The sequence below is a fragment of the Octopus bimaculoides genome, chromosome 11, assembly GCF_001194135.2.
Source record: "Octopus bimaculoides isolate UCB-OBI-ISO-001 chromosome 11, ASM119413v2, whole genome shotgun sequence".
Classification (NCBI taxonomy): Eukaryota; Metazoa; Mollusca; class Cephalopoda; order Octopoda; family Octopodidae; genus Octopus; species Octopus bimaculoides.
Genome location: NC_068991.1, coordinates 54,832,821 through 54,845,358, shown reverse-complemented (window position 1 = coordinate 54,845,358; position 12,538 = coordinate 54,832,821). Strand labels below are relative to the sequence as shown.

The 12,538-nt window shown below is 35.9% G+C and overlaps 1 protein-coding gene and 1 long non-coding RNA gene across 2 annotated transcripts in view; one reads left to right on the top strand and one right to left on the bottom strand.

Annotated features, from left to right (window-relative positions):
* LOC106868414 (E3 ubiquitin-protein ligase TRIM9) overlaps positions 1-3,550 on the bottom strand; it is a 68,926-nt gene extending 65,376 nt beyond the window's left edge. Inside the window, exon 1 of the mRNA XM_014913658.2 lies at positions 2,256-3,550. Within this exon, the coding sequence (XP_014769144.1) occupies positions 2,256-3,083 (828 nt within the window). The 5' untranslated portion in view covers positions 3,084-3,550. The remainder of the gene's footprint in view (positions 1-2,255) is intronic.
* Positions 3,551-3,953: 403 nt separating this feature from the next.
* Positions 3,954-12,538, top strand: part of LOC128249091 (uncharacterized) — a 21,916-nt gene continuing 13,331 nt past the window's right edge. Inside the window, exon 1 of the long non-coding RNA XR_008265221.1 lies at positions 3,954-4,229. This is a non-coding gene — a long non-coding RNA (uncharacterized LOC128249091). The remainder of the gene's footprint in view (positions 4,230-12,538) is intronic.

Sequence of the window (12,538 nt, the reverse complement as noted above, 5' to 3'; positions counted from 1 at the left end):
TTGTGTGTGCGCGGTGTACGTATATATATATATATGTGTACACACACGTGTTGGGTGTATTTGTGTGTGCGCGGTGTACGTATATATATATATATGTGTGTGTGTGTGTGTATGTGTGTGTGCATGTAATATAGCTAGTTTGTATCTACGAAAAAGCATTTCGCCAACTTTAATGTTGTCAAATAAAATAAACCTCAAATAAGCAAAGTGAGGAGGCGAAGTGTTGGTAAGGAATGGTGGCAACTGGTGCTTGTCAGTCGAGACAGACAGAGACGGGAGGGCGGCTAAGCTATTGGATATTATAGGTAAAACTGAGATGAGGAATATCCTCTGGGGAGAAAGGAATGCTCTAATGTCTCTAATAAGAAGGTTAGAGAGAACTTAAACATTTTGGGGCCGATTATAAGTTGAGTTAAAGTTGAAGGAAGATCGGGGAAAATGATAATTTAATATAACCAATGCGGGAATTGAAAGTTGCAGTAAAATGTCTTTAATGAATGTGACATCAGCGGAAAATGCAATTTTTTCAACAAGTTGCTCGATTAAGCGAATATTTGGCAGTGAGTTATATAGGTTGTAAAAATGATAGGGAGAACCAGTTCCAAAAAGGTGTTGCCAGGTAGTAGTCGATGCAAACAGAAATACAGGTTCGCGAAAATATTAAAGACGAATCCATTTCATTTCAAGATAAATTTGTCTCTTTTAATAAATCACAGAATATAAGTGCTATATACTCAGAAATTAAATATAACACACCAAAAGAAAAAATATACAATAAAAGTTTATACTTAGGGAACAGTAAAATAAAGGGGAGAGGGGGTAAAAAAATGGTTCCGAGGAAATATAAATAGAAATTGAAGTTAATTAATGTATTTCGTTTTATTACACCTGACGTAAAATATTTCTGTGGTTCTCACTGTATATGAGGAGCAACAAGATGAAGCAAGGAAGAAATAAATATAAATATGTCTAATATAATAAAAGGAAACTAAGAGCTGATTGGTTTTTATGTATGACAGCCAGTAATACCCCTGGAGATATACACCAGGTAATTTTTACCAAATATGTCCATAGGCAGACTCAATGGAACAAACCAACACCTCATATATATCTACAGTAAAAACATTAAATGTGACGTTCATGATAGAATAAAAATAAAATGTAGTTTGCTTCTTTTTTTTTTTTTTTGCTTTTATTCTAGCGTGAATAATTATGGTAAAATTATCATTAATGAGTTTTCTTAGAGTGGAGGAGGGGGGATGATAATAATACTGATGATGATTCGTTTGCCAAAACAGGAAATAATTTACCAAATTGCCATACGGTTAGAGACTCAGGAAACGATTGAGTAATTATGATATTGATTTGGCAGCTCATGCGTTAATTATATATATATATATATATATATATATATGTAATTACCTGTCTTTTTTCTATGCGTATGTGTGTGTGTGTATATATATATATATATATATATATAGAGAGAGAGAGAGAGAGAGAGAGAGAGAGAGAGAGAGAGCGAGGGGGAGAGAGAAGCATATGTATATACATATATTCATAAATTATATACATATAAATGATATAAATATATTAATTATATATATCGCCAATGTAAACCCCCACCCATATCTATGGATATATATACACACATACATAGAGAGAGAGGAGGAGGAGGGGGAGATATGCTTCCCTACATGAATCATATATTACGTGCATAATGTATGTGTAAATATTTACATTTAGGACTAAATTAGATACATATACATACATACACACACGTACGTACATGTATATATATATATATATATATATATATATGCATGTATACATATATATATCAGTTGAGAAGCTAAGTAGTGACTCAGGGGCGTAGTTTCGTGTAAAGGCGTTTATTTTACACAAATACACATACACACGCACTTAGTATATCACGATTAGTATATCACTTGTAGCTACCCACAAAAAGGAAAAGAGCCCAAATCGTTAAACTGCCGAGAATTATATATATTTTAAATAATGTTTTTACTAATAGCAACATGTTTCGATCTTACAACATGAGATGTAAGTATACTGCAGTTTGGACGAAATTATGATACATACAGAGAGAGAGAGAGAGAGGGGGAAAAGAGAGATGACGTATAAATCACAATAAAAAGACATTAAAAATAATTTTAAATCTTTCATAATACTATTTTTTAAAATAATTATGCCCCGTAACAATAACAACCACAACAACAATACAGAAGATAACTTACTTTTTGAGTTTTACACATAACACCTAGTGCTTGGACATCGTGGTTAATGTGTCTCCCTTCCTGGGCACATACATAACAAACTGGAACCTTACAGAGCTGACAGAACATACTCAGCTGTTCGTCAACATGTTCTTGGCATTTGGATTCTTTTGTTTTGTTTTTCTTTAAAAGCATTTGGCCTTGACAAGGGCTCACAAGTTTATGTTTAGCAAGCGGACCCCTAAATGGATGGCATCTTTCTCGACAAGAATCGCAATAAAACACCTCGCACTGTTCGCACATACATGATGCATCATTGCTATCTTGTTCACAAAGCTGACATTTAATTAAATCAGAGTCTTCCGTACTTTGTTCCTCGGAGCCGCATCCAAACTTTTCGATGATTGATTCCAGTATACTGCTTTTCGGTAAAGCCTGTACTCCATGTTCATCTAAATATATTATCTTCTTACAAACTGGACATCGGATACTGAAAAGGGTTCCGGATGAAGCTTGGGAAAATATATTTCCAAACCCAAGAGATCCTATGTAGCTGTTTGGTCTACTGTTACAGATCACACCGCTGTCAGTTTCGCTGACAATACTAAGCTTGTCTATGTCGGGAAGGTCTTGTTCTGATCCAACAGAAACAGCTCCCGCTTCATCTAGAACACCAACAGTACTATTACTATTACTGTTTCCACAATTTCCCCCAGACTGTTGTCCAAACGGTGGTAGAAGTTCTTGAATTTGTACAGCACACACCATACACAGAGAATGGAAACACGGCAACAGGACTGGATTGCAGAAATACCTCGAACACACGGGGCATTTTAGTTCTTCTTCCATTTTGGTGATTAATCACAAGATGTTTATATATATATTAGAAGATATTTTAGTCAGTGCGACATTGACATTAATTAACGTCGCCAACAATAAATGAAGAAAGCTGCTTTAAAAATGTAACTCTTCAAAAATCATGAGTGGCGAGCTTTAAGTTATTTGGTAAGATTATCCAAAAAATAACAACAATGATGGTAAATGAACGTCAGTAGCGGTAGTAGTAATCCTGGATACCTTGATTAAAGTAATACAAGTACTAACTGTACCAACCACACATCGCAGGTACTTACCTGCTTGGCTTTTGTAAGAGACAGCAGGAGTAAACATGTAAGATAAAATGAAGCTAATAATTTCAAGTCAGAAGATAATATAGATGCAGGATAGCAGATTGTGAGAGGCAGGAAGCCCAAAAGAAGAAAGATGCTGGCAAGAGTTGTTGAGGTGCGGCGGGGGAGGGGATTAAGGGGAGGCGGTAATGTAAACCAAGGGTAGACAACTGTGGGTTTGATTTAAGAGTTGCCAAGCAACATCAAAATAAAAAAAATAAAGTAGTTTGTACAAACGCGCGCGCGCGCACACTTCTATGAACAGGTATTGTATTATTTAGCGCTGATGATAAAATAATAAAAGGCGTTATTCCAATCGTTTATCAGTTATAAAATACTACATAAATAGGTGTGAGAATTTTATGAAATTGTTGACAAAGTTTAGTCAAAAATGTCACATTAACATCATTTTCAAGTGAATATGGAAATAGGTGTACGAAAATTTCCTTAATCACACAAAAGAAAAGATCAATCTACTTGAAATACATATTTTTTCAATGACTTTGCATCTGTTTCCAATAATAAGAAAAGAAATATTTATCAAGTATTTCGTACTTTTTATGTTGATGAATTTTTTTTTTTCATTTAAAAAGTGTTGGTTTTAACAATAATCTCTGACGATAAATAAAAACAAATAATATATTAAATCAGTGGTTACGACTGTGGTTGTATTGTAAAGTGCCAAACGTCATGATTCAATAAAATCATTTGATTGAAATGTTTTATCGAAGACCAGTAGTGGTGGGGGAGATGTCTATGATAACTATTCCTCATAACAACAGGTGCCATGTAAAGCGAAAAGAAATTGAAAAAGCTGTTCCTATAGGTGTGTATGTTTATAGTTTTATTTTCCATTCATTTTGATCCGCAAGACAAACAAAATGTTTAACCCAAGGGTCTCTCCAACTTCTCCCAACAAGCCGTCGGCCTACATCCCTCTAATATTGACAATGCAGATTAAAGTTGAGTTGACTTACCTCCCTTGCCTTTCTTTCTAAATTTTAAATCCCACGGGAGTTTTTGTATACTAATTGCTCGAATGATCTCAATACGTCAAAGTTTTCCCATTCGCTGTATTATATATGTGAAACTCTAGTGCTCTGTGGCTGTCGTTAAGAAGCCTGCTTCCCAAACCATATAGTTATGAGTTCAGTCCCACTACATGACACTTTGGGCAAGTGTTTTCTACTATGGTCTTGGGCCATAATAGAAAGCACTTGCCCAAGGTGTCATGCAGTGGGACTGAACTTATAGCCATATGGTTTGGGAAGCAAGCTTCTGAACGACATGTATGTATGTATGTATGTATGGATGGATCTAAGTGTATATGTGTGAATGTCTTGACATTGCATGATAGTTGTAAATGAGTGTCATTGTCATACAAGCTGTGTCATTCATTTCCAATATTCTTCACAAATATGTCTGGTCATGGGAAGATATTGCCTTACTTGGAAAAAGATAGGCGTTGGTGACAGGAAGGGCATCCAGTCAGAAAATTTGACTCAATAAACCTTGTCCATCATATGCAAGCATGGAAAAGAAAATGTTAAAATGATAATGATGAAAATGATGTATACAACTAGCTCCACTTTGTTTTTACATAAATAGGAGTTTGTGTGTGTTTGTATATATATGCATATACACACATTTATATATGTATATAAAAATATGCCTATGTATATACATAGAGACTGTCACCCATGCCAACCTCTCCTTTATTGGACACTATTCTCGGCTTGTGAAGACATGTTGGGGCAAGTGAAATCGAAATCATGATGGCACCTGTACCAGTGGAGTGCTAAGAGCACTGCCTGAGCATGATCATTGCCAGAACAGCTGTCAAGTGGCACGTAAATAGCACCATTTGAGCGTGATCGTTACCAGCATCACCTTACTAGTACTTGTGCTGGTGGTACATGAAAAAACGTTCAAGCAAGGTCGTTGCCAGTGCCGCTGGACTGGTTCTTGTGCAGGTGGCACGTAAAATACACCATTTTGAGCGTGGCCGTTGCCAGTACTGCTTGACTGGCCTTCGTGCTGATGGCACGTAAAAGCACCCACTACACTCTCGGAGTAGTTGGCGTTAGGAAGGGCATCTAGCTGTAGAAACTCTGCCAAATCAGATTGGAGCCTGGTGTAGCCATCTGGTTTGCCAGTACTCAGCCAAATCGTCCAACCGATGCTAGCATGGAAGGCGGACGTTAAACGATGATGATGATATATACAAATATCTATTAGTCTATCTAACTAGTTGCATATGTATTAGGTGCATTCAAGAAATATCTGACTTTATTTTTCCCAGACAAAACTAATGCTACATGACCAGAATCCTTTGGGTGAGAGATCACACCACACTTCCTGTGTATGCATAAAAATCTTTGCACCAGTAGGCGGCATCAGTTCCTGGTTGTTATGCATAGATTACAGACATGTAATATGTGCTTGTCAGAATTTTGTTTTCACTGAATGCATCAAGTTTTACCCAAAGCTTGGTGATACTCAAGCTGAAAACATCAGGAAGATTCAGCAGGTTTTTGGTGATGATGCCATAGGCAATACTCAGATCAAGGAGTGGTACAACTGTTTCAAACATGGCCACACCTCAGTGGAGAGTGAGGCATACTCGGGCAGGCCATCTACAAGCCGAAACAAGGAACCGATTGAAAAGGTCTGGTGAATTATCATAGAAGACTCACATGTAACAATCCAAGAAATTGCTCACAAAGTAGGGATAAGCACAGGATCAGAGCATTCTATTTTGATGGAGGATTTATGCATGCAATGAGAACATGCACAAATGGTGCATGCACTTGTAGTGAAATGCAATCCTAAGATGTTGGTAGAGCAGCAGAAGCAACTCTGCATGGAAATTACTCAGGACATGCTGAACTGTGCAAACCATGATCCAGATTTCATGAAGATCATCATCACTGATGATGAAATATGGGTTTGTGGTCTCTGCTTGATGCATTTGGTCATCTTGTATGAAAATGAAAACCTGACTAGTCCACACTGTATGTCTGCATTCTAGACATAGAAGCTCAAAACTGACATGGCATACTGACTTGAAAATTTTCATGCGTGTGCAGAGAGGATGCATCATCTCTCACCCAAGGGATTTTGACCATGCAGCAGTAGTTTTGGTAGGTAAAAATAAAGTCAGGTTCTTTTTGAATGCACTTCATATGTATATACTGAAATTTATGTTTGTATGTATGTATATATGCATGTATGTTTGAATGTATGGTCAGTATGGTTAGTTAATTCTTTTATTTGTTTCAGTCATTTGACTTCAGCCATGCTGGAGCATGCCTTTAGTTGAACAAGTCAACCCCAGGACTTATTCTTTGTAAGCCTAGTACTTATTCTATCAGTCTCTTTTGCCAAACTGCTAAGTTACAGGGACATAAGCACACCAACATTGGTTGTCAAGTGATGGTGGGGGGACAAACACAGGCATATACACACATATAGATATACATCTATATATACACATATATATATATGACAGGCTTCTTTCAGTTTCCATCTACCAAATCCACTCACAAAGCTTTGGTCAGCCCGAGGCTATAGTAGAAGACACTTGCCCATGTGGTTGGTAAGCAAACTACTTACTACACAGCCACTCCTGTGCCTATATTAGTAAATTTTAAATTAACATTCATAAGGTTGACTATTTTAACAGAAGGTTTTATATATATATATATATATATGTATATATATATATAATTATATGTATTTCTTCTATCTTAATGAATAAAAATTCTTCGGATAGAATAAATGGGTTAATAGAAATCAATGTAACAAAGAACACAAAATAACTGTGTTGTAGTTCCTGTTTTTAAGGCAGGAACTCCTTGAAATTTTGGGTATTTGAGTATATTTAAAAATTTAAGGAATGGAGAAAACGCATGTTATAATTGCATACTTTATTCCTACATATGTTTCAAAGGATTACAACCTGTGTGATCCATAGGGATCTGTGATATTACAATTTTAATATCACAGATCCCTATGGATCACACAAGTTGTAATCCTTTGAAACATATGTAGGAATAAAGTATGCAATTATAACATGCGTTTTCTCCATTCCTTAAATTTATATATATATATATATATATATATTTGTGTATTGTGTGTGCATATCTTTGTGTTTATCCCCTCAGCCCACTACTTGACAACCAGTGTTGGTTTGTTTACATTCCCTTAAGATAACAGTTTAGCAAAAGAAGCCGGTAGAATAAATACCAGATTATAAATATGTACTCGGCCCAACATGGCCACAGTCCAATGACTGAAACAAGTAAAATACAAGAGATATGAAACCACTACTGGTGTTATAATCTTTTGTAATATAGTGTATAAAATGCCTTTTGAGAGTTTTCTTCATTCTTCTTCTTTTACAGCTGTTTAATGCTTCATTCACTTACACTTATTAAGCTTCTTTCCAGGCACTAGACAGGTTTCTCAGTTTATTAGTGCAAATCAGTCTTCAGAACATACATTCCTCTGTTCAGTGTAAATGTTTGTATATTTCTAACTTTCACTGGTTGATATGTTTGGTTTTTTTTTCCTCTCATTTGAAACTCTTAGCTATGTCAACGCAATGGGTGGCAAGCAAGTTGTGATCCCATCAAGGCGAGATGCAGTGGGTTTGCAGGCTAGTTCCTCTGCAGGGCCTCCAACATACTCAGTATCGTAGGGGCCAGTAGGCAGAAGGCCATCAGGTTGACAATGGAGGCAGCAATGTGTCTGGAAAATTCACTGTAAATATTTTTGCTGGGGGAAAATTTACCATAGAAAGTTTCACCACAAAGGAGCTACACAAGCAAACTGTAAACTTGATAACTCATTGTAAAGAAATTACCTTTCTCTACTTAGTAGGTTAGTTGATGAAGTTACCATTTTAAAGAAACAGCTAATCTTTTTTTTTTTCTTTTTTTTTTTGCAATTTATTTTTTTTCACTGTGAAGTTTCCTACATCAAAAATGTTTACAGTGAAAATTCCTGTAACCAAGAATCAGAGGTAGGTTGCCTCAAGGTGGATGTGAAGCAGAAGGTGTGAATCCAGAAGGTGTGAATCCTGGAAAGGGGCAATGCTCTTAGTAGTTGTGCTGGTGGGATACAAGTTGGAGCTTGATCAATCCTGGCTGGATTACCTGAGTGTGGGTGTTTGATGTTGAAGACTTGAGACACCTGATGATTCCAGGAAACATCACTGATGATGTGTGCAGCTACTTTACAGGAAGATGAATAAAAAAAAAAACTATTTCATTTCTTTTAGCACTTCTTTGTTGATGTTTTATGCTAACTTAATGTCTCAGCATTTTCTCTGACATTATCTTCTATGAAATTTCCATAATTCCAAGTTTAGGTCAGGAACCATTGTTCAGAAATACATTCAATTATTGTTTCTTCTTGGCTTTTTTGAAACTGATTGGAAGCTTGAATTCCTAATCCCTATAGGAAATAATAAAGGCACATGGTTCAGTGGTTAAGGCATTGCATTTATGATCACCAGATTGTGGGTTCAATTCCCAAACCAAGTGGCATGTTGTGTTCTTGAGCAAAACACTTCATTTCATGTTGCTCTACTACAATGAGGGGAGAGGTATGTCAAAGAATAAACACAGTATTTCCTCTGCATGTTGTAAAAGATGATTAAAAGAGGTTGAGATAGGATTTGCACTCAGACCTCAGAAAACCCGCAACAACAATGAATACCCACACAGACCCATGGGTTGGAGGATTGTCACCTGAATGGTACAGAGGCATCATCCACCAGGAGTAGGGAGTCACCAACAAACGGAGAGATGCAGGGATATGCTGTTACAGCACATGCCTCCATACTGCTGCTACTGCATAGGGAATTAAAACTTGTCTATCAGAAGTGAAAGTTTTTGCAAAATTGAGAGCATAACATTATTTTTATTATTTGTTATGCTGGGAAATATTAATATTTATACATTCTTTATACATTCATACCATTCTTTATATACAAGAGTTTATTGAGGCAGATTTTCTGAAGCCAGCTGTCCTTCCTGTTGCCAACCCTTACCTGTTTTCAAGCAAGGTAATATTTGGTCATGGCCAAACATGTTCTCACAGAATATTGGAAATAAAAGACATTCAAAGACATTCATTTACAACACACAATGTCAAAACAAGGAAACAAAAAAATACACACCATATATATATATATACATATATAGATATATATATGGTGTGAATTTTTTTGTTGATAGATCGCTGACCACTACATTTATATTTTTTTTCTCCTTGTTTCTCTCCTTTTTTCTTTCTGTGTTCCTTTCAGTTGAAGAGCGTAGCTTGAAACGTCAAAGACCTTCTCTATTCCCGAGCGTTAAACTAATACATCCGAGCGTTAAACTAATACATCCATTTGTTGTTTACACCACCTGTCTTTGTCTGTTGTTTTTTTCGTAAATTCTCCCATACACACACACACACACACACACACACACACACATGTACATACACTTGGTGACCTCATTAACGCTGTGACATGAATAAAACATCTGGTAAACTCTGTAAAGTGATTGTAGATATCATACCAAAGTGGACATTGTAACTTGGTATCATCCTGCAGCTCACTGGATCATGTCAAAGCGTCCAACCCATGCCAGCATGGAAAATGGACATTTGATAATGATAATGATGATGATGATGAATACACAACCCCCACATACATACTTAAGCAGTGAAATTACGATAAAATGAAATTATACCTTTATTATGAATTGTTGGCTTGGAATACAGAATGCAAAATGAAAACAGAACAAAAAAGACCCCCGCCCCCTCGAATATCATTTAACATTTGCAAATGCTAATTCTAATGTTTGAGACTAAGTAAATATTAAAATTATGGAATTGTACTAGTTTGGCAGGTGGATTTATCAGAGACTATGAAACAATCATATCACAGATAAGCTATTTTTACTCATTAAAAACACACAAAAAAACTGTAAAATTCACCACTTTTCTTATATTTCTTGAGATGCTAAAATTTTTAGCACAATTCCATTGCTGTGAAAGTGACCAAGTTGTATAGAGAAAGTGAATTTGACAGTTTTTGTGTTTTTGATGTCTAAAAACGGTTTTTCTATACTGTAATTGCTAAATTTTAATAATAATGCACCAATTCCACTTTACCTTAAAAGCTTTTAGTTTAACAAAAATCCTTCATTTTTGTCAGAAGTGGGGGATGGGTGGAATTGGTCAACTACTGCCATTTTTTCCTTATCATTTCTCTTCTATAAGTTTTTATAGAACTTTGTCAGTGGGTGGTTTCAAATTTGAGACAGTTCTCCTAAATGCAAGGGTCAAGGGGTACTCCTGCTTTAGTGAAAGCTATCTAGGCATATTTAATGTTTGCAATATTTCTTTTATAAAGTATGGCTTCTTCAGAAATTACCTTGTATTTAAAATCGAAAATATAAATTTTTGTTAGCTTACCAAAATGCTAAGCAATGCTACAATATTTCAAAGTTTTATATCTTCACCTAACATTTTTAGCTCTCTCCAATAAACTGCTGAGCTTCTTTAGAATAATAAATAAATAAGAGAATGTTGTCACCGGATGGTTTATAGGTCTATTTTATATTAACTTCCCTTTAATATTAGTACTTCAAAAGCTTAGCATAAGAAGATGTTATTTGCTTGAAAAGTTCATATTAGATGTAATCAAAATCTTTCTAATTTTGGCACGAAGCTAGCAATTTTAGGGAGAGGATTAGTTGATTACATTGATCCCAGTGATCAACTGGTACTTAATATAATGATCTTGAAAGGATGAAATGTGAAGTTGACCTCAGTGGAATTTGAACTCAAAACATTAAGAGCTGGTGCAAAGCATTTCGCCCAACATGCCAACAATTCTGCCAGCTTACCACCTTAACCAAATTAGAAACTAATTAATGTTTAACTCTTCTATGACTAACAGAAGAATTTTATTCAAAACATGTATATATAAAGGAAAATTCCTGAAAAATGACTCGAGAAAAATGAGGGAAAAATATTTAGGTTAAAGTAAGTAAAGTGTCATAGCTAACTCCATGTAAAATAATATAAATTAAGGGGAAGATATCAAGTCTTCTGACAGGAAGACGAAGTAAGACCAAAGTAGGATAAGTGTTAATCAAAAAAAAAAAAAACTAATTGCAAATGAATCAAAATATTTATCTAGTTTTAAATGGAGCATAAAAGGTAAAGGAAGTAAAAAAAAAATCTATCTTGTGTACAGTTAAACTTCTAAAATAAATAAACAAACAAACATACACATATGTATCTGTGGTTATTATTCTTTTACATGAAGGGTTGTGACAGTGACTTCGAAGTTCCAGTCAGCTAGCCTTTGTGAAACTGTTTGATGCATCTTCAAAATCACTGTCACCATTCTTCTTGTAAATGTAAGGAGTGGCTGTGTGGTAAGCAGCTTGCTTACGAACCACATGGTTCCGGGTTCAGTCCCACTGAGTGGCACCTTGGGCAAGTGTCTTCTACTATAGCCTCGGGCCGACCAAAGCCTTGTGAGTGGATTTGGTAGACGGAAACTGAAAGTCCGTCGTATATATGTATGTATATATATATATGTGTGTGTGTATGTGTGTATGTTTATATGTCTGTGTTTGTCCCCCCCAACATCACTTGACAACCGATGCTGGTGTGTTTACGTCCTCGTAACTTAGCAGTTCGGCAAAATAGACCGATAGAATAAGTACTAGGCTTACAAAGAATAAGTCCTGGGGTCGATTTGCTTGACTAAAAGCGGTGCTCCAGCATGGCCACAGTCGAAATGACTGAAACAAGTAATTTAATTTCTCTACTTTCCTCTGTTATCTTCCTTGTTCCTTTCCCCCCTCTCTCTCTCTTTAGTTCCTTCTCTAATTCTTCAATCCCTCTGCTCCCTACCTCTCTCTGTTCCTCCCACATGACCGGTGCTTGGCCAAGCATGATCTTTCTTTCTTGGCCTGACTGCTGCTTGCACAACACCTTATTTTCCTGTCTCCTGACTTTCATCTATGTTTGTTGTCATAAGGCTTCCACTTCACATGCCAGCTTAACTTACCTTGTCATTTTAGTCGAAAGACACCTGTTTTCCTTGTTGTTTGTATT